Raw genomic sequence first — 27,311 nt, forward strand, 5'->3', positions numbered from 1 at the left:
TGCCAAACTAATATTTTTCGCAATAAAATTATTTACAGATTTTAATATGTTATTCAGCATCGTTAAAATTTTCCTAAGATGCCTATGAGCATCAAATTATTAAATTGTTAATTTAATTTGTGATATTACTACTATAGTTCAGTCGAGTTTGCATTTCAAGATCGAAAATTCATTTTGGTGCACAGTTTAAATTAAATGACTGTATAAATTCACACAAAATTATTTGAGCACTTAAGATCCAACTTGATCGTTAAATGCTTTATCCCCCTTACTTAATCCGTAAATGTGTAATCACATTTACGGTCTTAAGAAATTCTTAAGAAATACTTTCAAATCCTCTTTGAAATTCTCTTTGAAATTCTTTAAGGGGATCCTAAAGTCGTTAAGTCTGTATTACCAACTAAACGCAATAACTTTTGCATAACAATCATTTTTTTCCTCGTTTATAAATTTAAAAATCATTTTCCAAGATTAAAGCATATGCATATTAATTCGTGTCTGTGAGGTGGAGTTTATATCGAGAACGAAAAGAAATTGTTTAAATTGAGATCTTTACTATTTCTTAGTCCAATATGACGTTAGAGATGTTAATATCGTAACAACATTTGCATAATATAAAAGCTTTGCAATCTGTACGAAATTGTGGTCCACAGGTACGTAGTTCGCATAAACAAACAACGTCGAATTTTTGGAATTAGACTTAAACACTTTATCGCGACGAATTTATTATACGAAAATTGATCCATGCGACTGCGTGTATTATAATTTACGTGACATATTGGTGTAGTAGTATAGAAAAGATATATCGATATCCTGTAAAACAGCGACCTCTGATGAGACCTCTCGTTCGAGTTCAGGCTTCACTCTAGAATCCCCTTAATTAAAGCTTTACACAAAAAAAACAAGTAATTATTTACATTACGAAAAACAAGTTTTTATCTGTTTCCATTAAAATAGTTATCTAATAACAACATTTTACATTAATTATTCCTCGCTATTGTGTGTCGTAAAAAGTAGTAAATTGGATGTTGACGTTATAAAAAAAAATAATTAATTTTTATCTTCTTAGAACTTGTGACTTAAGACTAATGACAACTGCTTATAATTTTTATTTTATACTTTATTTTATACTCATGAATATTAATGAATAACACAATGGTACAAACATTTGCGTTCTAGAAAAGAAAAGTGATTTCTTATAGTCTTTGACGTGCTTTGAAATAATATCCGCGCGCGCGTTAGCGAAAATGTTTTTTATCAGATTTTTGAGAAATATATAAATTGAAATCCTCTAAAACATTTTTTACATCTTTGAAAATTTGTAACTGGTTCTAGGATGCGTTCCATTTAACGTTCGCAACGCTCGTGAGTATCATTTTATCTCTGTTGTTATCAAATGTTAAACAAGGATGAAATGATGCATGCGAGTGTTGCGTGGAACGCACCCTTAAAGATTTAAAAAAGACCATAACTTAAAGCTTTGAACATTGTACTTTAAAATGAAAGTATATTAAATCTTCAACCGCGAACATATAAATCATTGAACCTCTAGTAATGATTTCCTTAATAATGATTTCTTTATCACTTTAAATAAAGTGCGCTTTATTTTAAGGAGAAGTAGAACATACATAGGATGGCATAGAATCGCATTTAGACTCAAAACAAATCATTATATATAACAAAAATGTCAACTAAATATTATTACTTAATATTTAATATGAAAAAGAAATTATGGTTTGCTATGAATAAATCTAAATGCAATCTTATATCATTCCATATAGACTTATTCTTAAAATAAAGCGCGCTGAAAGTTGGACGATGCTCGCAATGAAAGATTCAATATTTTTAATTAAAAAAAAAACAGTGTATTACAAATTTTAATTAAAGACCTTTTTTAAATATCTAGTACATCGAGTTTACAAATTTTTAAAGATATTAAAAAACGTTTTTGGGGAAAGTTTTAATTTTTTTACTATTTTTCTCAAACATCTGACATATAATAGAATATTTTCTTTTGCCAATTCAAGTTCAGCGCATTAAAGACTCTGAGAATTCTTTCAATCTTTTTTCCAGATTACAGCAAAATAGTAATAAGTTGTATTAAAGTAACAAATGTAGATAATAAAAAATTCAGACATTGAAATCAACTAACATGTTAATAATCATCATGATTGGCAAGACACTTTTTCCATTGTGAAATGGAAACTAGACAACAGATGTCTTGTTTAGAAAATTCCTCAGATTGAGATCGAATTCACTCGCAAATAGCCTCCTGCACTACTACATCTGACGGAAATTTTCTGCCTTTCAGATTCTTCTTCAGAATAGTGACACAGTTTCGGTGAAAAATACTGGAACACCTGGCTTACAGCCCAGATTTGTCGCCATGCAATTTATACATCTTTTTGGAGACCTAATGAAGAATCTGAAAGATAGGAAATTTCCGTAGAAACGCAACAGTGCAGGAGATTGTCTACGAGTGGGTTCAATCCCAAGGAATTTTATGAATAAAGTATCCGTTATTTGGTTTCGTAATCATGGTGATTATTAATGTATAGTCGATTTCAATGACTGAATTTTTCATCCGCTACGTTTCATTTGACTGCCCTAATATATTATAATTATTGAACTCTATATAATTATTCTGTATATAATTAAATTCATCAAGGAAAATACTTGCTCATATAACAAAAGCGGCATAGATTTTAAAAATATACGACAGAAAAAAGATATATGAGACAAAATGTCTAAAAATTAAAAAGTTTTATATGATGTAAATATGTTAGGTAATATTTTAAATTTAGGAAATACTTTAGGCTCATTTGTTTGAAAATACGTAAACAATTTTTGATGAACACTAAAATTTTCTCTAATACACACTCATATAAAAATATAAGATTTTACTTATTATCTCTTCTCCTAACATCTTTTTGGAGACCTGACAAAGAATTTGAAAAACAAGAAATTTCCATCGGACGCAACAGTGCAGTAGCCTTATATCTTCTTCATAAAAATAATCTGATTCGTGTAATTTGAATTCAATTTAATAATAAATTTAATAATAAAAAATCAAGAAATCATTATCTATTATTGTTGTTCAATAATTAACAAACATGTATACCGTGATTCAATTTTAGAATAGCTATATTCTAGTATAGTATTCAAATATAGAAATATAGAAATAGTATTCAAATATAGAAATATAGAAATAATATTCACAAATATAGAAATAATATTCAAATTCGATATGTGACAAACTATTAGCGACATCCAATAGCAAAATCGATTACGACCATGTACAACTTATTGCAGAACAGGTTTTAAAGTTTCACAAGCAAAATTTATCTTATCAGCACTCGACAAGGAAGGCTATATTTGATGACATTCGTAGTTCGTTCTTATTTCAAAACAACTCAAGAAGTTAATACGGTTCTGTAATTGTGTGGTTTATTATAACATCTTAGAAGATTGTACATACGACGATCTTGAATATAAGAAGGGATTGTGAACATCAACCTTAGTTATTATTTAGTTCTCTTCGCATCGCTGCTTTCAAAAGTTGTATACGTTAGTGTCGCGCTTATAACACAATGTCCGTAAGTATATGATATTCACGCAAATATTTATCACACAAATATAATCGAATTATAAAAAAAATATATATACATATTTAACGTAATTGTGTCGTATTCGTTCTGTAATAATCATTATATACGACGTATATAATTATACAAAATAAAAAAGACATATATCTCTACTAAAAAATATGCTGAACTGGAGTTATTAAGTTATATATTGTTCTTATTATATAATATGTTGATCATACTGCTAAAATCATATGTCATATGAAATCTTAAGTTAAAGATTGCATGTCACTGCCATGTATTATTTCAGAAATTATCTAATCGCATCACATTAAAATGCCAGTCATTATGTGATTATACAAAAAGATTCCTAATAAAATATCAAAATTTATATTGTAATATTTATTTCCTAATATAAGAAATACATATTGTGATTTAAATCTTTCCTAGCAGATCTTGTTTATTCTATCTTCTTATATACATAATTTTCCATAAGAATAAAAATTGGAAAAAAATTCTAAAATAAAAAAATAATTTAGTCGCAAACAGTATATATAAATCTAAATTAGAGAAATCTACTACATTTCATTTCAAAATTCAATTTCATTTTTATTCTTTTAATGAATAAAACACTTGAAAATATAAAAAAAACTTAAATTTTATATCTTTTAGATAATTTTGTTGCAGTTTCTTAAAAATTCTTGAACAAGAAATAGAAATTTACCTGAAAAACTACGACATGTAACTTTTTTTTACATCTAATTTGTTTTTATTATTTAAGTTGATTCTTTATTAAAGTTCCGAAAATTTGGGGTACCTCACCAGGGCCCACCCAAAATTACAAATATCTGCATAATTTGGATAAAATATTAAAACTATGTGTGTGTGTGTGTGTGTGTGTGTCATAATGAAATATGGAACATACGATAGTAAATCAAGAGCGGCATCTTCATCGAACGAAAACAAGATGAAATTATGTTTACTTTTCGAGATTAAATTTATATGCAAATTTATGCACGTAAATATCTTTTCAGAATGGCCGTTGACCTCTTAGGCTCTTACTTTTATGTGACTATTAAAATCGTAATTTTTTAAACTATTATAATCTCGTTTTTGAGAAATGTCTGTGGTAAGATTTATGTGCAATTAGTCAAAGAAGCATCTGCGAGCCTTATCTGTCACTAAGTTATACGTGAAAAGTTACATATTCAACTTCTTTTTTCTCTCTTATTTCATCGTTAGATGAACAACCTCCAATGACTTTGATCTTGACGAATGTTGTCCAGGACATGATCCTGAACAACATTCAAGAGATTTTAGCCATCAATCGGACACCTTGCGTAATGTTAATACCGGCGGTACTGTAACTTTCAAGCCTTATAACTCGAAAAGTACTTAATGAAAAATAACTTTATTATAGTGTTTTAGAAAGCTCTTGACACCAGCTATTAAATTCTAGCATAAAAAATAGGGTGTTCCATTTAAAAAAATTAATTTGACTTGACCTTGGTGGCACCACCCAAAGTCAAGCGGATGTGATCAGTGAATAGATCCTTTTAAACCCTACAACTTTTGTCTGAAACATTTTTTTCAAAAATGCATATTTTCTGAAATATTCGGCCGGTCCGAGACTTTTGGCGGACCCTGTATATGATATACCGCTAATGTAAAATTAAATAAAATAAATTACAAAATTTTTTTATATTATTGAATTAATTTTATGATTGCAGCGATTACCGTATACCTACAGAGGGCTTGTAGTTCCCGTATTTACTCCTTTCAATAGTGACGGGTAATTAACTTATGTTCCTATAAATTTTAATAATCTAATATTAAACTAATTATAATGCCTAACATTTATTTAATAGAACTCTCAATTTGGATATTATACCGCAATATGCAATATACTTGGCAAAGAAAGGGGTCAAAGGTTTACTTGGTAAGTTATTTAGTCTTGTTATTAAAGACTTGGTAGTCTTTAAAATCAATTTTAATTATTAAAATATACAAGGTGCTTCTCTTCTATATCTTGGCGATGATCGGTTGCCATACTTTTTAAGATATTTCTTATAAATTGACAATGAAATGTGTTTAACAAAAGTTTATTGGACTCTAATAAAGAATTAATTACATAAAAAATTTCAAATTTGTTTTTTTTTTATTTATAGAAAGTCAAAGCCAAATTGGATATTTTTTTTAATGAAACGTATATTTTTCCTTATATCTTTCTTTCTCTATCTTGCAGTATATAAAAAGACAAAATTGTTAATATAGCGTTATGTATCATTTTGATTATTTGATTTCAAAATAATTCAATTAATACTTACAACATAATCCACGAATCTGACATCGACATTTAAAGCGAGATCGAAACGTAAAATTGCAGTTGTTGTATTATAGTTGAATCTACGCACAGCAATTTATTGAAAAGTTTTGTGTTGCAAAAAATATTATGTAATTTAAACATTTACTTTAATAAAAATACTATATATAATATTATATCACACACAATGGATTCGCCTTTTTATTACATGTATTAAAAGAATAATGGAAAGAAAAATATATGGCTCCATTTAAAAAGAAAGTATAATTTGACTTCGAAACTTTTATTTAAAAATGGACAAATTTTTGAAAATTTTTTTACGCAATTAATTATTAGAAATCAACCAACTTATGTTAGAAACATTTTATTGTTATTTCATTGAAAGTATCTAAATGACCATGACAGGCTAATATAATATTTAACAATATTACTAGTATTATATTAAATTTCTGTTACAAGAGTTTTGCATAAGAGATCATTCCAAAAGAAAAAAATATATAATACGTAGGTGGTTCAAGTCAACTGGGACTTTTTTATTCTTATATTCATGATAATAAAAGTCCCGGTTTGACTTGAACCCCCCACGTATATAATAATTATTCTAAATTGAAATAGTAATTTTTTGCATTTCTACCATATATTTTTTTTATAGTTAATGGCACAAGTGGCGAAGGAATGTCAATGTCTATTACCGAAAGGAAACTTGTTACCGAAGCTTGGGTAAGAGCAGTGAAAGAAACAAAGCAACACCTAATGATTCAAGTAGGAGGCGCACCTCTTCCCGATATTATCGAACTTGTAAGTATAATTACTGACATACAAATACAGCGAAGAATATTATTTATCCCACTTTCGATTAATAGTAAAACAAAAATAATTTGTAGGCGAAACACGCAAGTAATCTGCGCGTGGATTCTATACTCTGCTTACCAGAGTTGTACTTCAAACCTACCACTCCTAAAGGACTGATTGAATACTTGGAAATAGTTGGCAAGGCAGCGCCAAAGACACCGTTATTATACTATCATATTCCTATGTTGACTAATGTTAACAGTAAGCGGTCATATTTCAATATACGCATACTGGATATAATCAACTGACATAAATATCATGTATAAACATTTTGTAGTACACATGGGACAATTCCTTGAATCTATTGGTGACAAAATACCGTCATTCGTGGGTATAAAATTCACCAGCACCAATTTAGAGGAAGGTGCACATGCGTTACATGCCGATAATGGGAAATTTGTTATTTTCCTCGGTAATGATCAGGTAATAAAAAAAAGTTGCACCTAATTAAATGAACTATCGCTTCTTGAACAAAAAATAAGCCAAACAGTTTATAGTAACTAGCCAGTTACAGTGAGTGCAAAAAGTATTCGTACAAGAAAAAATTTTTATAAAAAAAGTTTCATTTGTAGAAAATAAACATTAATTAGCAATTTTATACAATAAATACGTTTTGTTCCGATAAATATAAACAAACGAGCTTTGAATGTGTTCCTGATTTTAGAAGCTAAATTTCTTGACTATACAAATACTTTTTGTTCAAATAATACCATTTTTAATTTTCGCTTATTTTTAAGATATGTTTTATTTAATTATTACACATCTTTTTGACACAATAATTTGAAAAATATACAGTCTATTTTGTTCTTTATGAATAAATTGCTAATTATCCAGTAATAAATGACCATTAATTAGACATTGAATTTGTGTCGAAATCATCGCATCAATATCTATTCGATCATATATCAACTTGACGAGTTATTTTTTGCTGGATATAATGTTTATTTTTTTAGAAACAAAATTAAAGAAAAATTTTCCCTATACGAATACTTTTTACACTCACTGTAAATGCTAAACCCGATGTTGTAGTTATTAACTATATTGTCTTATTTTCTATCCAGTTTGTACGTTCTCCAGTATAATAAAAATGTATATTTGATTTCTTCTGATTCTATAGTTAATGAACGCTGCGTCTGTATTGGGATTTGATTCCTTCATAGTAACCACCCTAAACATGTTTCCGGAATATATACAGCAGCTTCTTGCTGTTTGCAAGAAAGGAGATATATTAAAAGCCAAAAGTATGCAAGAGAAACTCACAAGCACTGTGATTGCTATAATGAAACATGGTAAGTGTATTTTTTTCATCTGATGAAGCGCAGATCAATTGTTACAAAAAATCAACTATTTGTAGGTAATTGGGTGCAGTCTATGAAAGTAGCAATGGTTCTTCTTACTGACATTAATACAGGTCTACCTCGTGAACCACTTAAATCGATTTCTTCTGAAGCTGTAGCAATTATGACGAAGGAATTAACAAACTTGGGATATCAGCCAAAAGTTAAACATTATTGAGAATATCTTAATTCTTTCATTTTTTCATCACGTTTGTGTGCCTTATGTGACACCATATTATAATACCTCACAATTCAGATTTTCCAATGAATTATTACTAATTATGAGCATAAGTGTTATAACAGTGTCTTTAAAAAATGTATATAGCAATTAAGAAGATTAACTAATATAATGTTCAAAATGAATGAAAGTTGTGATTGTTATATATTACATTATATCTTATATATTAATTGTATGTAAAATAAAAATAATTATATAATTTATGCAGTATAAGTTTTTGTAAGTACATACGCTCCAGGCTAAAAGTTTCAAAACATTTTTTTTAAATTAAAATTTTGAGAATATTTTACTTAAATATTTATTCATGTGTCTTTTAACAATAATTCTTCAGATCTAATAATATTGTTTTATACTTCGATTCTCGAAGCCATCTAATGTAAAATTTGTTTATGACTAAAAATATGACTTTGCTCCACGGTAGCTAAGCATCAGCGGACAGCGATGACACGTAGCATTATTATTGTCTTTGTATCCGACACGTCAATCACTCTCGCGAATCGAGACGTCTTTTAATGTACATAACTGGCACAATAATTACGTTATTCATATTTTTAATTATTTGACGAAGAATGTTGCTTATTATTTATTAAAATTACGTAATATACATTGGGTTGACTACTGGATGTGAGTGTATTAATCTGTTTGCAATTTGGTGAGTGATTATCCGTACTCGTATTCTTATAGATATAAAATTATCATCGACCGTCATTGCTTAAATCTTAATGTTATATTACAACCTACCTCGTGAAAATTCTTTGTTTTATCTGTTTATCTAACCACGATGGAACAAAAAAGAATCATTGCAGTAAGGCGGATGGTCGACACCAAGATTGCACAGATTGCATGAGAGCGTAACATTCATTTGATTTAATTCGTTGAAAATGTGAATGTAAGTCGAAACGCGTACGAAATACATGATACATATTATTATAGGTTATTATGGCTACGTCTACACCGTGCATTTAGGCCGCGACCTATGCAATAGATGTCCTTGTTTAGTCTGTATATTGAACAAAGACACCTATCGTATAGGTCGCGGACTAAGCGCACGGTGTAAACGTAGCCTATAGCTTAAGGCTTAAAACTCTATTGTAGATCCGGGATTAAGCTTTAAGCCATAAGAAATGGGCGAATCACAGTCGATTATTTCCCTCGGATTCGACTATAATTGGTCAGTTTCTTACGGCTTAAGTCTTAAAACACCTATTGTAGATCCGGACTAAAACATTGTAGATCCGGGGTTACGGAATTTTGTGTGCGGTAGCCCTAATGCTGGATTCACACTGCATCCGATTTTATTTTTGAATGAATCTCGTTCGAACTGGTTCGTATAACCCCGTGCACTTTCCAACCTAAAAAATGGAAGCCTCGAGTGTGGAGTGTGGCGATTTTTTAGAATTTCAGGTATTTTTGAAAGCAGGGCTTATATAACACTCGTGTATTCGCACACCGCATTATACGAGTATATCAAACATACATACATTTAACAATGCTTAAGTTATTTAAAGTAAAATATTAAAATTCTTTATAATTGATGCCGGCTAGTAGCTATTATCTTACATATTTATATATATGATACAAAAGAAGTATGTTACACTACAAAAAAAAGATTACTTAAAAATTAATAATGCGTAGAATCTCGATGTTATTAAAGTTACGTCTTTTTCTAGACGTGTTTGTATTTGAGCAGCTTTAGTGAGAGGTTAGGAACGTGTGTGTACGTGAGGTCAGCTAACAATAAGTGTAATGAAAATATATATATATATACGTATAAGTTCAAATATATAACATATCGTTCACATTTCTACATATATCTTCATATCTTATTTTTTTTAAATATCAGTACATAATTTTATTCAGATTATATGTATAAATATATAAGTAGTAAAAATATCTACAATGTGTATTTCAGGATACGTTAAGAAAGATGCGACAAATAGATGATAAAATAATTTACATGCTGAACACTAAAATTCCTACCGAGTCCTTCAAAGGCCAGGTGGATCCTACCACGCAATGTAAAGACTTGTTTCAGCAAATAGAATCAGAGCACAAGCAGAGGACACAAGCGATTACAAGATGCGTGAACATTACTAAGCAAAGAGTGATGCAGTTAAAAGATTTGAGAGAGAAGAATGGTGACGAAAATCCAACGTTAATAAAAAATTTGAGAAACGAGCAAACCAAATTGAGGCTGTTACAGTCTGAACTTAACATAGAGGAAGTTGTAAAGAAACGTACAATACAAGTGTATTACGAGAGGTGCCGTGGATTCTACAAACCTTTACACATAGATGCATAGAATTTCCGAATAATCTGAAGATATTGGTACATGGTTATTTGAATGCCTATCATTGAATTGTTAAAATATAGTTATACATATATATAGTAATTTTGTAAACGTCGCTGACAGGTTTGTCTCTTGAATCATTGTTATTTTGTGATGATGTACAATAATATACTGATTTTCTTACAAGAATTTATTGTAACTATTCATTATATACAAGGATAATTTAAAGTACACAGATTATAGAGATTAAATATTATAGCAATCAGAATGCTTACTAAATTTAATGAGAATCAGACATTTCATTACATATAATATACATATATCGATGATCTAATGTAAATAAAATACATAATTTTACAATGTGGATATATTTGTATATACATAGAATATATTTTACTGCTTTGTTACTACGAAAGGTTTGAAAGAACAGCCTTATGTATTACAAATACAAATCGTTGAAACGATCAAAACTAAATATTTATTATTATATAATATCTTTACTATTGTTAAAAAATATTATGTGGAAATCTCATTTTAAAATAATCAATCGAGATTTATAATATCCATCTGTACCTCTCAGAAAATTTGTCCTAAAGATTTCTACATTTTCCTAATATTTACATATCTATTTCTTTTTATCTTCTTCGTTTACTTGCTTGAGCCACTCTTCTCTTTGTTTAATCAAACTTACTCCTCTTTTAGCGTCTCGTTTTCCAAGTAATACAGCGCCTATGCAACCAATTATGGTAAAAACTATCATATAATTACATGTCTTGATTCGTGCTTTACTTCTTGCACTAAGTATACAGTCCACTCTGTGTAAGAAAACATTTATTTATTAAATGATATAAAATAAGTTAATCACAAAAAAGTTTATTACATGTGAAAAATGTTATAAATATATTTCTTAAATCCAGAATTTATTTCAAAAATAATATTATGAGTCATATTTCTTACAATTTTGTGATTGTCATTGTTAAAGTTTTCTACTGAAGACAAGTCAATTTCAAATATATCGAAATTTATGTTTTTATTTAAATATTTTTATTAAATTTCTATTTTTTTGTTAAATGATTTCATATGGTATAAATATAGATGCAACACATACGTAACATCCTTAGGAACATCTGCAATGCTCGGATATCGTTTTACCCAAACAAGTATTCTCTTGTCAAAATTAGTTACACGGTGCATGCGTGAACCTATAAAATGTGTACATACACAAGAAATTACATTTGTGTTTTTGAAATTTTTTATTTTGTATATAGCACACCTTTTTCAGAATTAAATCGCAAATTAAGTAAAAATTTACAAATTACTAATAGTAAACTTTTAAGTAATAGTTCTCGAAAATAAATTTAATTACAAACAAGATTAATCGATTCTATTATTAAGCATTAATTTATATGTAGAAAGTATTTATCTTATTCTTACCTATAACTTCTTTTGTAATTTCATTGCTTTTTTGTGCAGGAATTTTATCTACTTTATTAATTTCTCTTAAAATACTGCTACGAGTAAAATATCGTATTGCACGCAACTGAATGCTACGAACAAACTGTCCTGACAGCATTCTATGAACAAAAATAATTGGTATATTAATAGAATAAAATTATGAGGTATATTCTTTCTTAGTTTTTATATAAAATTATTTCACAGAGAGTATATTTTCGAGATAATCTTTCGAAATTTAAAGCGTTATCTTTATGTTATCTTTATAAAAATTTCTATACCAAATTACAGAAAAATTTTACATATGGAAAAGTAAAAAAATTTATGCAAAAAATATTCAAGAATTTACACAAAAGAAAGAATATATTAATGTCAGAGAATATTAACTTATCTCAGATAATTTTATCTTAATAAAAAATTTTATTTTCAAAAAGCAATTATAAAATAACAAACACTTAATTTTAATCATTAAACTGCTTTATAAAACAATACCGAAAAGAAATCTTTTTAATTCTTTTAAAAGAGTTTATTTCAAAAACATTAAAAAAAATAAAATTTTCTTTTTTTAATTCTATCCAGATTTTAAAAAAATTAATGCCAATAATATATTTAAAAAGTGCAGCATTAATAATATTCCTTTACAATTTTATTGAAAAATTATCTCAAAAGTCGACACTTTGGTGCTTAAAATTGTTGCTAAAATACCATTAGTAATCCACACAGCACGGGGAGCTCTCCAGGAGCTCCACGGGAACTCAAAATTTTTGTGAGCTTCATTTAAGCTTCAAAAAAAACCACCGGGAACTTTTATGTCCGCTTTTGAGAGTTCCTTAGGAGCTTCATTTTGGTTCGCAGGGAGTTTTTTTTTTAAGCTCCCCGAGAATTCAGCAAAATAAATTCCTTAACTGAGAGCTTATTTAATCGAATTTTGTAAGCTCTGTGGAAGCTCAGCAGTATAAACTCCCTGGAAGTTCGTTTTGTCGAATTTTATAAGCTCCCCGAGAACTCAGCAAAATGAATTTCCTGGGAACTTAATCGGAGCTTTGTGCTGTGTGGGAAATAGTTGGGAGTCCCTTGTCTTTGGAACTATGCATCTCTAATTTAATTAAATGTACATAAAATACAACCGAATATATTCATAAAGTCACATATGTATACATAATAAATTCAAATAAAAGAGGCGATTGTATAAAAATTAAGTTCACTGATTAGACAATTATTAAATCTTTTGCATGATAATAAAAATTCATAATCTGACGTAATATAAAATCTGATTATACAGATTAAAAAGCAAGTGCTTTGCGAAAAAACCACTTAATAAAAATTGGAATTAATGTACATATTACATCTCATGACAATGCGGAAATCAATGCTAAGATATGATATCTATACAGTCTCTGCAAAATATAGTAGTCTATATCTATACAGTCATTGTAATTATTGTAATAATAACAGAGTATTTTATAATTATCGAGACAATAATACACGATTATTTCAATTGTTACAACAGAAAATATGATATCTTTCAAAATAAGTAAAAATGATTAACATATGATTCGCAATATAATTACACAATACTCTATACCCTCTGTACATTATGATAACAAATTTTGTTTTTATAGTTATACTCCTGTTTTTATTTCCTTTGTTTTTCTTCTGAATTTTTAATCAGATATCTCACTCAATCTCACTTTAATGCAGAGAATGTAAGCAATAAGCAAAATGTTAACAGTATGCCAGAATTTTACAGCTAATTGATTAAAACTACATTTGCATTAAACTCTGTTGGTCTGCCAACGTATAGTCTGTTAATTTAATCTAATATCTTGTATCAACAGAAAAAGATCGAGCAGAATCTATATTATTTTAAAATAAAATTAATATTATTTTTAAATAAAATAAATACATCATCACTCTGTCATCACTTTTTGTGTATTCTTAGCAGAATGTATTGTTCGCTGGCATTCTGCTGATAAAAATTTAAATAATTTGCAAAATCTGAGTTTTTTTTACACACACACAAATTTAACTATTTGTGATGGTGCAGGATAAAGAAGCAATTTAATGTAAGATTTAATTTAATAATTATCATTGAGTTCTCTCTATATTTTTAGGTTACGTTGTGTCTATTAACAAAAAAAATTTAATTCCTGCAAAGTTACGGCATACTGCGTCTGAATAATCAGCAAAAAATATTACGTTTTATGTTTTCTCTTTTATAATACATTTAGTATCATTTATTTATTTAGGAATCAATCGCAAATCAAAGCCTTGCCGTTCGAGAGCCATTCGTCACATTATCATACAAAGTTTCTTTAATACGTATGATATATCATAAAGTTCTGTGTTGAGTGACACGCACTTTTTTTTTTAAATAATTACTGCGTACTCAAAAATAGTTTGTAGTACAAACAAGAACCATTCCACTGCTCTTCACGCACTAACTTATGTATTTGTATCTGGTTTGGTTTGGTCTGGTTAGACCTTGACACTGACACTCGAGCACACAGACGAGATATTATTAAAGACCGACATTCTTACGGAAATTAGCGTTCCTGTTAAAATTCAATTAAGAGTAGGAAACTAATAATATAGTATTTTTTATGATTTATTAGATTTGTAGCATATATGTATTTAATTATTTAATGCCTAATTTATGTTTCGGTCTCTAAAATCTTAAAATTCAGTCAATGAAATACAGATTCCGGTTAGGACTGCAGCCTTATTGGTTGAATTTTAGGATTTTAGGGTTGATCCAAAGCATAAACTTTTATTAAAATAAATATTTGGCTAATACATTATTAAATTCATAATCTTTTATTATGTAAATGCTCCATAAATATGTATGCACTTGTAACGCTATAATATCTTTATATACTGCCAAAAAATTACTATTTTTTTTATAGCTATAGTTATCATCTCTATTGATAATCAAATTCGGACGATAACATTAAAATCGCAGTTTTAAATAAAAATTCAAGTACTTCAGTTATATGTCTATTAGCAAATTTATATCAGTTGTCAATAACGTCAATGTTCTTCAATTACTTCTGAGCCCTCGAAGCCCATTTTATGAGAACAAAAATTGCCCAGGATAGATGACCTACAAATTCAAATAGGGTATAATTATTTAAAATATATCTTTATTACTATATTTATTTTTCTTTAAGTAACTTTCCTGTGATAATAAAAACAGAAGATTATATAATCTATTTTTCTTTACAACTTAAAAATTAATTCTGTTGAATATATATATCTTAAACACTAATTTCATATTTCTATGTCATACAATGAAGATATTTTTCTTTATAACTTAAAAAATAATTTTATTATATATATATACACGCACACGCACGCACACACACACGCACACACACATATGATACACACACACATACACACACACACACACACAAGTATATCTTAAACGGAATACTATATTTTCGTATTTTTATTATACAATGAAGATTATATCTGCGCGATCAGTATAGAATATAGATTATATTGATTTAAAAATGGAAAAATCAATATAAAATAATAGAAATCTATCATCATGAGAAACGATAATAAATAAAAAAGAGAAATCTCTTGTCCGCGTTTTGCAAGTGTTCGAATATGTGTGTTATGCAATTATTTCTCCTTGCAATTATATTGTCTTTAGTTTGTTATACACTATGTTATATCACATTATGCGTTCAGTTCTTGTTAAATTAATTTGATAATACATATATTTGTTTCACGTAATTTCTTCTTTTCTTTCACTAATGTTTTTACTCATTTTTGTACCATGAATATTTTGTTTCTATGTAAAAAAAAAATCTTTTCAAACCAAATTAAAATACGTTTCTGCAAATTGGACAGGTAGATTTTTGACTTGTACTGAACCACTTGTACTGAAATAAAAAAATATATATGTAATATACAGAAAGATAATACGAATATTTTATATAGGTATATATATTAAAAATAATAAATGTTAATAAATAATGTATACTCACCAAACAGCGAGTATGAAACTTCTTACGACAAGTATGACATGACAATTTTGGTACTTGATATGTACTGACATGAAAAATGCTAAAGCATATATAACACTCTTCGACACCGGCAAATTTCTTATCCAAATTACGTTTCCACATTAAAAGACCGTCCCAAACAGAACCATTCTATAAAAAAAAATATATATATATATTTGGAACATATATTTCTTAACATATACATATAAACATATTGCAACTTACTTGATGTGTGAGAAGTTTAGACAGTTGCATATGACAATTTTTCCATTTTGCCATACCATCTACCTGTTGACCAGATTCTACTTTTACTCTACCTAAAGGATAGTTTGATGGTAGCACTATGCTTAATTCTAATTGTGTATCTTCCATTTGATACACAGCTACTACTTCCCTTGCTGTTGAGTGTACTTTTACCTATAACAACACAAAGCACATGATATTAAACTTGACAATAAACAGAAATCTTTAAATACAATCTATAGAAAAATAATGCTTTAAATAAATCTTTAAAATTTGTATATGGATGAAGCAGAGTTTCTGAGAGAAAAAACGTACCTGCATATTTTCAACATTAGCCAATTGTAATCTGCTATAAAGAAGCTCATCTTCACATAACATAGGACTAACATAATGACTTGTAATCTTGTCTACTGTTGCACTGACTCTACTATCAACTGTACTTAGCCATTGTCTAACTAATACTGGTAGAAGCCGCAAACAGTTTGTATATAACCAACACACAATATGATCTAATTTCTCTTCCGTCCAACTTTCTATAATATTCATATATTGCGATATAATAAAACATTGTATAATAAATCAAATTTTATGTAAATGTAATATTAATTTCAATAGTACCTTTGAAACGAAAAACTGGAACAGTGGTAAATAGTTCTAACAGTTTTAAAGTTTTATTTTTATTATCTTGTAGCACTTCCATGGGTATTAACTTGAAGATATTATCCAATAGATAAGGAAAAAGTTTAATTCTAAAATTTACAGTAAATTATAATTAGTAAAAAATATAATAAACAAATTTAAATTGTTATAAGTAATAGGATATATTATAGAGATTACAGAAATAGATAATGTGCATTATAATACTTATAATACTTACTTCAATATTTCAGCATATTGATATCGTAAATCACTATGAGACTTTTCGCAGATATCTAATATAATTCCCCATGTTAATAGATATCCTAATATATATGTGTAAGAATCTGTAAATGGTTGGATTGTGCAGGTAACTGTATCACATAATCTAAAAAAAGACGATATTACAATAAATGATTAAAAAAATATGATGCATTTAATTAAAATTTAATATAAAGCAGAGACTTACTTGAACTCCATAAGCATTGTATTTACAATAGTCTGTATATTTGATAGTACTTCTTCGAATCTTTTAATATTGAGATTGCTGGACTCGAAGTTGTCAGATTCGACAAGAACTTTATCATGTTTTACAAGTTCCGGTACCATATATTTCAATACATAATAAGCACCCAATTGAATGTTAGGAACAGGAGATTGTAGTAATTTCAGAGATAGCGTTAATATGTTGTTGAAATCAATCGTTCCGATTACTTCATCATAATTCTTGAGCAATATGCTACTGTCAAATGAACAAATTGCTTCTCCCAAGTAATTCAATGGTACAATAGATTTTATAATATTCGTATTTTGATTGCATAAATCTGCATAAAATATCCAAGTTTGGACAATGCCATTATATACAGTGCCAGCAATTTGATCTTTCCATTCATCCAAGATTGTTGAAGGTAATTCTGGTATTGGCTTCAATTTATGTTTGCTCATTAGAGTTTCAACTGCATAATACAATTGACTAAATGCTATTATCAACATTTCTATTTTAATGTCACTATGATTATGTTTGGCGTTGTTATATAATGGTTGCCACTTTATGAGATATACCCAGATAACATTCCAATATTCTTGTTTTAACTTCTGCGGAACATGTCGGACAACTGTTTCAAATAATCTTATAACTTCTAGGTCTTTCTGCCGAAACAATTTATCCAATGGAATATTAGAAATATTATGATACAAAACTAGAGAAACGTCATCAAAATATAACTTAATTATACGATTCGTAATAAAATCATATAGTGAAGAAGGTTGATCTTTGGGAGTGTCAGATATCACAGTTCTTGTAGCAATTACTGAATATATATTTTCGTGTGCTAATATTTGCGAAACATTTTGTTGCCAATTTAAGATTTGTAATATTTGAATATGCATTTCATCATCATATTCTCCTGCAATTTCATTACTGTTGTAATTTTCAAAATATTTCGTAGTATTCTCAAGTTTATCTTTCGAGAAAAATTCATTATAATATGTATAAATTATGTATGGTAGCATACATCCATAACTTTTCTGATTTGTTTGTATACATGATAATACATTATCATGGATATTCTTTTCAAAATATTTATGCAAATTAACAAAACTCTTTTTTAGCAAATTACGAAGTTTTTCAACATCATTATAATATTTAGTGGATTTATAATGCTTACTGTATATGTCTACTATGCTAACTACATATATGATATCTATTAGTATTTCCGTGATTCCTGGTAAATTTAAATCGTTTAATTCAAAATTTTCTTCTTCTGAAACCGTACTAGCATTTTCTGAATCAATGCCTTTTAGTCTCTTGTACAGATTATTAAGCAAATCTGTGATAAATAAAGCCCAGGATAAGCAATTTATTGTATTGTCTGAAATGATATCGTTTGTTATATTGATAGATGTAGGTTGCTGTAAAATCTGTATTTTTTTCTTAACACTTGATATATATAAATGGCCTGTTAACATTTCACCATATATTGCAATAACGGTTGTTTCTTCAATCCATAATTTTATGTCAGATGCCGTTAGGAATGACAGAATAGTTTCTTTAACGCAATCAAATTTTGTAATGTCAATATTATTAATTATAACTTCTAAAACATCTGTTGCCAAATTAACTAATGTATTCTTAATAGGATTTGGGTATGTATTATATACTTTACTCCATATAATAATTCCGTATCTTTTAATAAGATCATTAAATTCAAAAATAGACAATATTTGACTAATTTCTATGAATCCTTCTTTCCAACAATTATGTATAGTATCAGCAGTTAAATCATCATGTTCTCGAGTGCATAATTCAAAAAGTGTTTCCAATATTTGTACAGCACTTGATATTGTTCGAATATGTTTCCACATTAAAGTCATCAATTTCGTAATAAATGCGACAAATTGCATGGAGCAAGTATCATCTCTTCCATTTAATGAATCACACAGAATTGATACAATTTCACTTGTTCCTTCATTATTTATTAATAAATCTCTAATTTCGGGAATTTCAAAAGCTGATAAAATCAAATTTTGATTTTTTTCAAAATCATACTGTTCATCACTACATGAAGCAATTTCTTTGGTCATATCAACTAATAGTTTAGGTATATTAGCTTGCGTATACCATTTTTTAATTATGCTATCATTTCTGTTATGTTCAGATAAACAGCAATATATGACATTTCTTATTATTGCAATATCATTTAATTCGATTAATGATTTTAGAACTATATCCTTTTCTGCATCATTTATATATGTAATAAAATAGAATAATAATTCAAGAGCTTGTTCAGCCATTTTTGATTTTTGCATCAGTAAAGGTTTCAAGCTCTTATCGTAAAACTCAAAGAAGTTCTCATCAAATTTAAATGATTTTGAAAATGCAATGAATAATTCTCTACTTGCAAAATGTTTCATAAGTTTATTTAGCTGTTCGATATATTCTATGTTTTGATGATCGTTTATCGATACGTTTATCGAATTAAAGTAAATTGTACAGAGTACATTTACAAACTTGCATAGTTCCGCATTAAAAACAGTATCCGCATAAACATCGATAACTTTTACCTTTGGTTCGCTCACGGTAACTGAATCACTTGGATCGGAAAATTTTACTTTTAATTTCTTACGGGTGCGATCTGGTACATCTTTCAAATTTAACAAGAATTCGATATGAGAATCTTTTCCATCTGCAATACATGCGAACCCCTTTGACATATTCATATATTTTTCGAACAATAATGGCAATTCAATCCAGAACTGTTCCATTAAAGAAACGTATGATTTATATTTCTCATTAGTACGATTTTTACTCCAATACCGTATTAGATGCGTAATCTCGATAAAACAACATTGTTTCATAAAAATACTATCCGTCATGCAAGCTTCTATAACAGGCATAAGCTGTTCCTTAAGGAGCCGAACGCATAAATCTACATTTTCGGCGTTTATGAGGATCGAATAACGTAAACATTCAATGAAAGATGTTGTTACAGCGAGCGTTTCTGAACGGCTCATTTGCACACTTTTGACAGAAAATCCTTGGCGCATATTGTTAAAGAAATTTGTATACAGATCAATGAGATCAACGTTAAATTTTGGAAATTGACTAACAAACGGTAGCAGATTTGGGTAAACAGTGCTAGCACAACACTGGCCACCGGATCGTAAAGTGTGCCACAATTTTGGAAGTACGAGTTTATTAATATTTACGACAAGATGCCAATCATCGATCTTCGTTGTAGCTATAAGCATTGATTCCCACACAACCGATAAAATTGCAGGTTCAGATTCATCAAGACTATTCATGATAGTGGTCACTGTCCTTTTCTTTTCATTTTCTAATAACTTTCCCGCGTTTTCCATTATCGATGTCAATACATTGAAAAAAGCTATTTTTATTGGCAAAGCATCGTGTTTAGCCAGTTTCCAAAACTTCGAACTGCTTAAAATTTTATTGTGAATCTCCAAGGTTTTATCAATTTCATCAAGCGGCACTTTCTTGAAGTAACAATTATATCCTTGGAGATTTGCTACCAGTAATCTTTCATATTTAGCTTCCATTTCGTCGTTAGTAAGAGACTTCTGCGTCGATAACGTTTGAGCTGTATGCACAATTATATTGTTGCTAATGTATAATAAAATTTCGCACTGGCAATGAATAATCGCATTAACTATTTTCCAGGGTGGAAATGTACTGTTGAAAGAATTGGTAGCAGCTGATGCCGCCGGAGGATACGTGTCATATTGAGAAGTAAACCAAGCACCAGCCAATTGTTTCAGATACATTGCAATACCTTTGCCTACACGCTTGACAAGAGCTGCATGTGCCGACTGTGTAGCTTCTCTTACTCTGTGATCTATATCAATGGATAGAGCGCAGTAAAATCTTGGCCAAAATGGTAGCATACCTTCTACCGCTGACAATTCTGCATCTTGACATAAAGTTGCAAATTCTTGTAATGCCTGCACATATATACATTATGTTTACAAAATCTGTAAATTGATCAATGACTAAATAAACGACTAAACAAACTAATTACCTTAAACTTTGTCGTAGCATCTTTCTTACTCATCTTTTTAAATGTAACTTGAAAATTAGAATCTATATTGTTCATCTCAACCTCGTTTAGGGAACACAAGGATAATCCAGGTAGAACAGGAACATATCCTCCGTCCTTAACTGCCGAGAATCCAACAAAATTAGGCATTGCGGTCCCCAAAAGTTCTGCACTGCGGCTACTATTTGATGGCTAAAAATGTTAAAAAATTGTACAACTAAGTATTAAAAAATCCTATTACAAAATAATATGTATTATCTGGAGACACGATAATGTCTTGGCTAAGTCAAGCGCGGCAACACTGCCTGGCTACTTCATATTTACAAGGAGAGGACACAATGGATCCGTCATAGATTTTGATCTCCTTCAATATAGACCCAGTTCCACAACTCACAGTTAATTCTTAACCGAGAGTTGTGGAACTGGGCCTATAGTGAATCTATACAAAAAATAAATAGTGTCACATGAGTCGTATGTTGTATTTGAGCGTTTTGAATGAACCTCGTAAATAATAGTTTTTATTGTATGAAAGGACTAATTATATGGAAAATTGAATCCCAGTGAAATGAGTTAGTTTTCATAACTTATTTCACATATAATATAAACAAAAGATGTCATAGGCACAAGGCTTAATAATGGTTTAATAAACAATTTTTGAGCAATAGTATATGAAAGGTCTATGCTTGAGTTTTATGGGCCTTCTACAATAAGCCATTAGTTATAAATCAGAAGTCAGAAAGTAAAAATTGATCAACTATAGTCGTCAATTTTTAGCTTCTGACTTTTGATTTATAATTAATGGCTTATTGTAGAAGGTCCATTATACTTTTACAAGTTTTTACACCTTTGATACACCATAGCTCAAAAACTATCCATTATTGAGCCATTATTGAGTCATTTAACAAAACTCTCAGACATAATTATTTTTAATATAGATTCGTCATGTTAAAGAAGATCAAAATCCATGATGAATCTACTGTATTCTTTCTTAGTTAGTAAGCAAAATATTAGCAACATGCTAGCAGTTCACTAATAGATTCGAATATTGCAGAATACTGTATCAGACTGACATTACCTGAGTCTGTATTAAGCTAATATTCTGCATAATCAACATGATCTGGCAAATCCTGCCAGCAAAAACAAACAGAAACCAAGGAGACCATTATTTCATAATCATTTAAACGGAATATATCATTTAAATAGTCACGAAATAGCAAATTCTACTCAGTTTCTATAGACAATTCAGCAATCATTCTGTTAACAGATTTCATTATTACATTTGTTAGTATTTTGTAGACACAAAATTTCTAGCAGACACTTTGCAAAATCTGTTTTTGATTTATCTATGATAATTTGCTTATCACAAGCAAATTGGCTATGTTTACACCATGCGTTTAGTCCGCAACCTATATAACAGGTGTCTTTGTTTAATATACAGGATAAACAAGGACATTTATTGTATAGGCCGCGGCCTAAATGCATGGTATAAACGTAGCCATGATCTATTCATGTAATGATAAGTATTGCTGGATGATGACATGTTATAGATTTATTAGTAGATTTGTTCTTTATAACTGAACCTTTTAGGCCCAGTTCCACAACTCACGATTAACTCTTAACCCAGGTTCAACTTGTTTCTCATCCCCTATTCTAGAATTCTAGAATTAGAAAGAGACAATGAATAAGTTAAACCTAGGTTAAGAGTTAACCGTGAGTTGTGGAACTGGGCCTTATAAGTTTTATTTTTTCCTCTGTCTCTGCAACATTGATATCATCTATTTTATTTTAAGTGAAGCAAAATACAGAACGCAACTACAAGGAACAGACCCAATAAACGTGATAGGTTATATTATGAAATTATTGTACGCGTAATTTATAACCAAGCGATTACGTATAATCGGTGTTTACCCGGGCATTGTTCTTGGTTCGTTGGGCCTGCTTATTTTTACCCATGATGATACTCTTAGGATGAGATAAGAGCGTTTAACGATCAACGAAAATTTCAAGCCTCCTACGCTCCTACGTGCTGGACGTGACGTTCATGGCTGCGCCATATACAGTGAGAGCAAAAAGTATTCGTACAAGGAAATTTTTTATAAAAACAGTCTTATTTGTAGAAAATAAATATTAATTAACAATTTTATACAATGAATACATTCTATTTCAATATAAACAAACGAGCATGTATTCCTAATTTTAGAAGCTAAATTTCTCGACTGCACCAATTATACTTTTTGAGCATCCAATACAATTTTTAATTTTCGCTTATTTTTCAGATGACATTTTTTATAATTAATACACGTCTTTTTGGTATATATAATTTTAAGAAACATATACAGTCTATTTTATTCTTTATAAATAAATTGTTAATTATCCAACAAGAAATGATCGTCAATTAAACGTCGAATCGACGTCAAATTAGTGTTGAAATCATCATATCGATATCGGTTCGGCATCAGTTCGATGGCTCATTTCTCGCTGGATAATATTTATTTTTTAAAAATAAAGTTTTTCTTAAAAAAATATTTTCTCTGTACGCATACTTTTTGCACTCATTGTATATAATACTCCTATATTGGCTACGTTTACACCGTGCGCTTAGTCCGCGACCTATATGATAGGTGTCTTTGTTTAATATACAGGATAAACAAGGACGTCTATTGTATAGGCCGCAGCCTAAATGCACGGTGTAAACGTAACCATTGCTAAGATAAAAGAGGCGCAGCCTCTTTTTGGGAGGGGGGGGTGTGCAAAGATAGAGAATATCGGATCTCTCACTTCCTCAGTGTACTCGAGTGTGGTGCGCATGCGCTGTACACTAAGGGTGAAATCACACCGTGCGGAAAAAGACTGCGGAATAGAGAATGCGTGATTGAAGAATCAATCAGCGCTATTCCGAATAATGCTGAATAGCGCTGATTGGTTGCTTCAATGACGCATTCTCTATTCCGCAGTCCTTTTTCGCACCGTGTGATTTCACCGTAAAGGTTTGTCGCGTCGCAAGCTCCAACATGTTCCAATATGCTCCAACCATAGCTCCTACTCACTCTATTAAGCGCGTTGGAGTGAGTAAGAGCTATAGTATATATATATATATATAGGAGCATATTGGAACATATTGGAGCATGCGACGCGACAAACATGTAGATATTCTGCACCGTGGTGTTTTTATACTCCTATAATGGCTGCGTTCAGCAGACTCAACAGTTTTGCAACCGTTTTATGATTGTCTGCTGAGATAGGACCATTCTTCTAGATCTAAAAGTATGATCCAATTAGCGCGAAGGAAACTTACAACAGTTGCAAAACAAACGTTCTGCTGAACGCAGCCATTGCTAACGCCAGCTTTTAATTGGCGTTAGCAATATAGGAGTATATTACATATATGAGCTGCGCACAGAACATATATAAAGTGGCTGCGTTCCACTTAACGTTCACGCACTCGTGAAATAATTTCATCCTTGTCGTTTATCAAATGTTAAACAAGGACAAACGATGCTCGCGAGCGGTACGAGCGTTTGTGGACACGGCCCTTGTCAGCTGACAACATAACCTCAAATGTGTATCCATAATCCATCCGCTCCGGGTTTGATTCCAGGCGCCCTGCATATCGCGGTTTTTCCGCACTGTTTATTGATAAAATTTATTGACAAATTAATTATGTCGTATTGTTGAAAGGCTTAAGGCCGTTGCGAATTGTACGAGGAGTTTAAAATTGCTGTATAATAAGAAAAAAGGCACTGTTTACAAGTTTGACTCTGTTTACAAGTTTGATTGACAGTATTATGAATTTGGTACAGTGTCTTTGCATCATATTATCCAAAGGATAGGACAGAAGGCGCTTAATTTCCCTCACCCGAGGGAAAATTTATAAAATAACCATAATCCATGAACGTAAGAGTTGGCCGCATAAAATATATATATATAAAGGTTTATCGGTACGAAACACTGGAAAAGAGACTAATTAATTCTTCCGTAGAATCTACAATTACAGTCAAATGGGCGTCAGCACCAAAACTGAGCAGAGACTACTATTGTCTTATTGCTCCTTCACCTGCATCTACCTTTCTGGAATTCTGACGCTGGTGAATTTTAATGACAATTTGTACAACGTCGGCAAGTACAAATTCCTACCCGTGCTGATGATACTAACATTCGCCGAGGTGATAAAGCTGCTGTTTCCTATGCTGCAAGCGGAGGCACCTACTATAATCAAGATCGAGCAACGAGTCTATCCGAAGGCCAAGACATGCTGGGCGAAGAACCTGAGAGACGTCGTCAAGTTCTCGTTCAATACGTTTTTTCTATCAGTATTTTACTACTTAACAATCGTGCTGTTCGGCGCACCTATTTTAACTGATCACGAGGAGACAACGATGCTAGTCATCACCCTGATCACATTGACTTACGTATCCACCAGCTTGCATTTAGGACAGGACCATACGGTGGACATCTTGACAGGGGTTTATTCCTTGAAGAGCACTATCCTCTCGAATGCTTTAAAACTCAACATACAGATGACAATATTAGGCACTTGGCTGGGCGCTATTGTCATCCCTCTAGACTGGGATCGTCCTTGGCAAGCTTGGCCGATTCCTTGTGTTATAGGTGCATTACTTGGCTACTTGATCGGCCATTTCATCACTCTCATCAAGATGCTTCCCTCACTGAAACTATATAGGAAAATCCATCGATAATTGTGGATATTTGTGAGAAAAAAGATATTCCAGTTTCTCGAATAATATTATTTTATTAAATAAACGGTATGCTGATTGTTATGTTGCATTTTGATGAATATTGTGTATATTAGGTCATATAGAAGTAGTTTAATATATTAATATATAACTGTCCATCCTGATTCATATAAATTTATTATATTATCTGTGATATAGATATATATGTATCGGTTGAGATAGTAATCCAATAATCCTGCAAAAATCATTTTTTATATAAATTATAGTAATAATATTTATAATTCTATAAATTTTACTTTGGGTGATTTACTTTACTACTCATTCATATTCTACTTGATATAGCAGTTTCCTGACATCTCATCTTTCACGTGTACATCCTTTTACGTTCTTTATAATTATCCAGCTTGTCAAAATCCAATCTTATATGCAGGGTGAAAAATTTCAAACGTAATGGGCCGAATATCTCGGAAAATATGAAAAATACGGAAAAATGTTTCAAATAAAAGTTGTATGGTTCGGAGGGGAATATAAGAAGGTTCCATTGATTTGACCTTGGGTGGCATCGCCAAGACCAGGTCAAGATCATGTCGATTTTTTTAAATGGAACCCCCATTTTTCATTACATTTTCTTGTAGCTTACCTCAAGAGCTTTTCAAAACACTATAATAAAGCTTTTTTTCATTAAGTATTTTTCGAGTTATAAGGTTTGAAAGTTACAGTACAGCCGACATTAGCATTACGCAAGTTGTCCGACTGACGGCTGACGACTAAAACCTCTTGAATGTTGTTCAGGATCATGTCCTGCATTTGTCAAAATCAAGACTACCCAAGGTCAAACAATGGAACCTTATATCCCCCTCCGAACCATACAACTTTTGAATCTGAAATATTTTTCCATATCTTCCATATTTTCCGAGATATTCGGCCCATTACGTTTGAAATTGTTCACCCTATATACGCAATAAAATTATCACTATTATCTAAAAAAAAAATTATTATAAATGTGTCAAAAGTTTGCAGCAAACAAACTGTTGGGTGAATTATGCTCGCTTTCACCAATGACAGTTTAATTTTAATCTCAGTTTAACTC

At 30.1% G+C, this 27,311-nt stretch overlaps 5 protein-coding genes across 9 annotated transcripts; 3 read left to right on the plus strand and 2 right to left on the minus strand.

Annotated features, from left to right (window-relative positions):
- The first annotated feature begins 3,403 nt into the window (after window positions 1-3,403).
- Window positions 3,404-8,361, plus strand: LOC108730740 (N-acetylneuraminate lyase). The gene is made up of 8 exons (XM_018460634.1): window positions 3,404-3,596; window positions 5,315-5,376; window positions 5,453-5,523; window positions 6,560-6,705; window positions 6,792-6,960; window positions 7,037-7,182; window positions 7,877-8,048; window positions 8,114-8,361. Exons 1-8 carry the CDS (start codon window positions 3,591-3,593, stop codon window positions 8,272-8,274), a joined length of 933 nt encoding a protein of 310 aa, XP_018316136.1. The 5' UTR covers window positions 3,404-3,590; the 3' UTR covers window positions 8,275-8,361.
- A 1,302-nt stretch (window positions 8,362-9,663) lies between these two features.
- On the plus strand, window positions 9,664-10,735 carry Ccdc58 (Coiled-coil domain-containing 58). Of its 4 annotated transcripts, none has more exons than XM_018460675.1 (2): window positions 9,664-9,738; window positions 10,247-10,730. In XM_018460675.1, exons 1-2 carry the CDS (start codon window positions 9,694-9,696, stop codon window positions 10,634-10,636), a joined length of 435 nt encoding a protein of 144 aa, XP_018316177.1. In that variant the 5' UTR covers window positions 9,664-9,693; the 3' UTR covers window positions 10,637-10,730. The 4 variants fall into 4 exon arrangements, with proteins under 4 accessions (XP_018316177.1, XP_018316181.1, XP_018316180.1 ...); XM_018460679.1 differs by lacking the exon at window positions 9,664-9,738 and adding an exon at window positions 9,971-10,036 and having other exon boundaries at window positions 10,247-10,735; XM_018460678.1 differs by lacking the exon at window positions 9,664-9,738 and adding an exon at window positions 9,982-10,060 and having other exon boundaries at window positions 10,247-10,735.
- A 414-nt stretch (window positions 10,736-11,149) lies between these two features.
- On the minus strand, window positions 11,150-14,641 carry LOC108730763 (UPF0389 protein CG9231). 2 transcript variants are annotated; one of them, XM_018460673.1, is made up of 4 exons: window positions 14,466-14,641; window positions 12,059-12,198; window positions 11,733-11,826; window positions 11,150-11,439 (listed from the first exon to the last, which is right to left on the minus strand). In XM_018460673.1, the coding sequence occupies exons 2-4, from the start codon at window positions 12,195-12,197 to the stop codon at window positions 11,250-11,252; spliced, it is 423 nt and encodes a 140-aa protein (XP_018316175.1). In that variant the 5' UTR covers window position 12,198; window positions 14,466-14,641; the 3' UTR covers window positions 11,150-11,249. The 2 variants fall into 2 exon arrangements, with proteins under 2 accessions (XP_018316175.1, XP_018316174.1); XM_018460672.1 differs by having other exon boundaries at window positions 14,439-14,641.
- Window positions 14,642-15,629: 988 nt separating this feature from the next.
- On the minus strand, window positions 15,630-23,567 carry Ltn1 (E3 ubiquitin-protein ligase listerin). Its single transcript, XM_018460741.1, has 9 exons — window positions 23,436-23,567; window positions 21,510-21,719; window positions 17,441-21,432; window positions 17,213-17,359; window positions 16,954-17,084; window positions 16,651-16,868; window positions 16,318-16,509; window positions 16,075-16,242; window positions 15,630-15,969 (listed from the first exon to the last, which is right to left on the minus strand). Exons 1-9 carry the CDS (start codon window positions 23,478-23,480, stop codon window positions 15,910-15,912), a joined length of 5,163 nt encoding a protein of 1,720 aa, XP_018316243.1. The 5' UTR covers window positions 23,481-23,567; the 3' UTR covers window positions 15,630-15,909.
- A 1,476-nt stretch (window positions 23,568-25,043) lies between these two features.
- Window positions 25,044-26,373, plus strand: PIG-F (phosphatidylinositol glycan anchor biosynthesis class F). The gene is made up of 2 exons (XM_018460671.1): window positions 25,044-25,421; window positions 25,507-26,373. Exon 2 carries the CDS (start codon window positions 25,526-25,528, stop codon window positions 26,222-26,224), a length of 699 nt encoding a protein of 232 aa, XP_018316173.1. The 5' UTR covers window positions 25,044-25,421; window positions 25,507-25,525; the 3' UTR covers window positions 26,225-26,373.
- Window positions 26,374-27,311: the final 938 nt, after the last annotated feature.

This window comes from Mycetomoellerius zeteki, unplaced genomic scaffold, assembly GCF_001594055.1.
Source record: "Mycetomoellerius zeteki isolate Tzet28-1 unplaced genomic scaffold, Tzet1.0 scaffold96, whole genome shotgun sequence".
Taxonomy (NCBI): Eukaryota; Metazoa; Arthropoda; class Insecta; order Hymenoptera; family Formicidae; genus Mycetomoellerius; species Mycetomoellerius zeteki.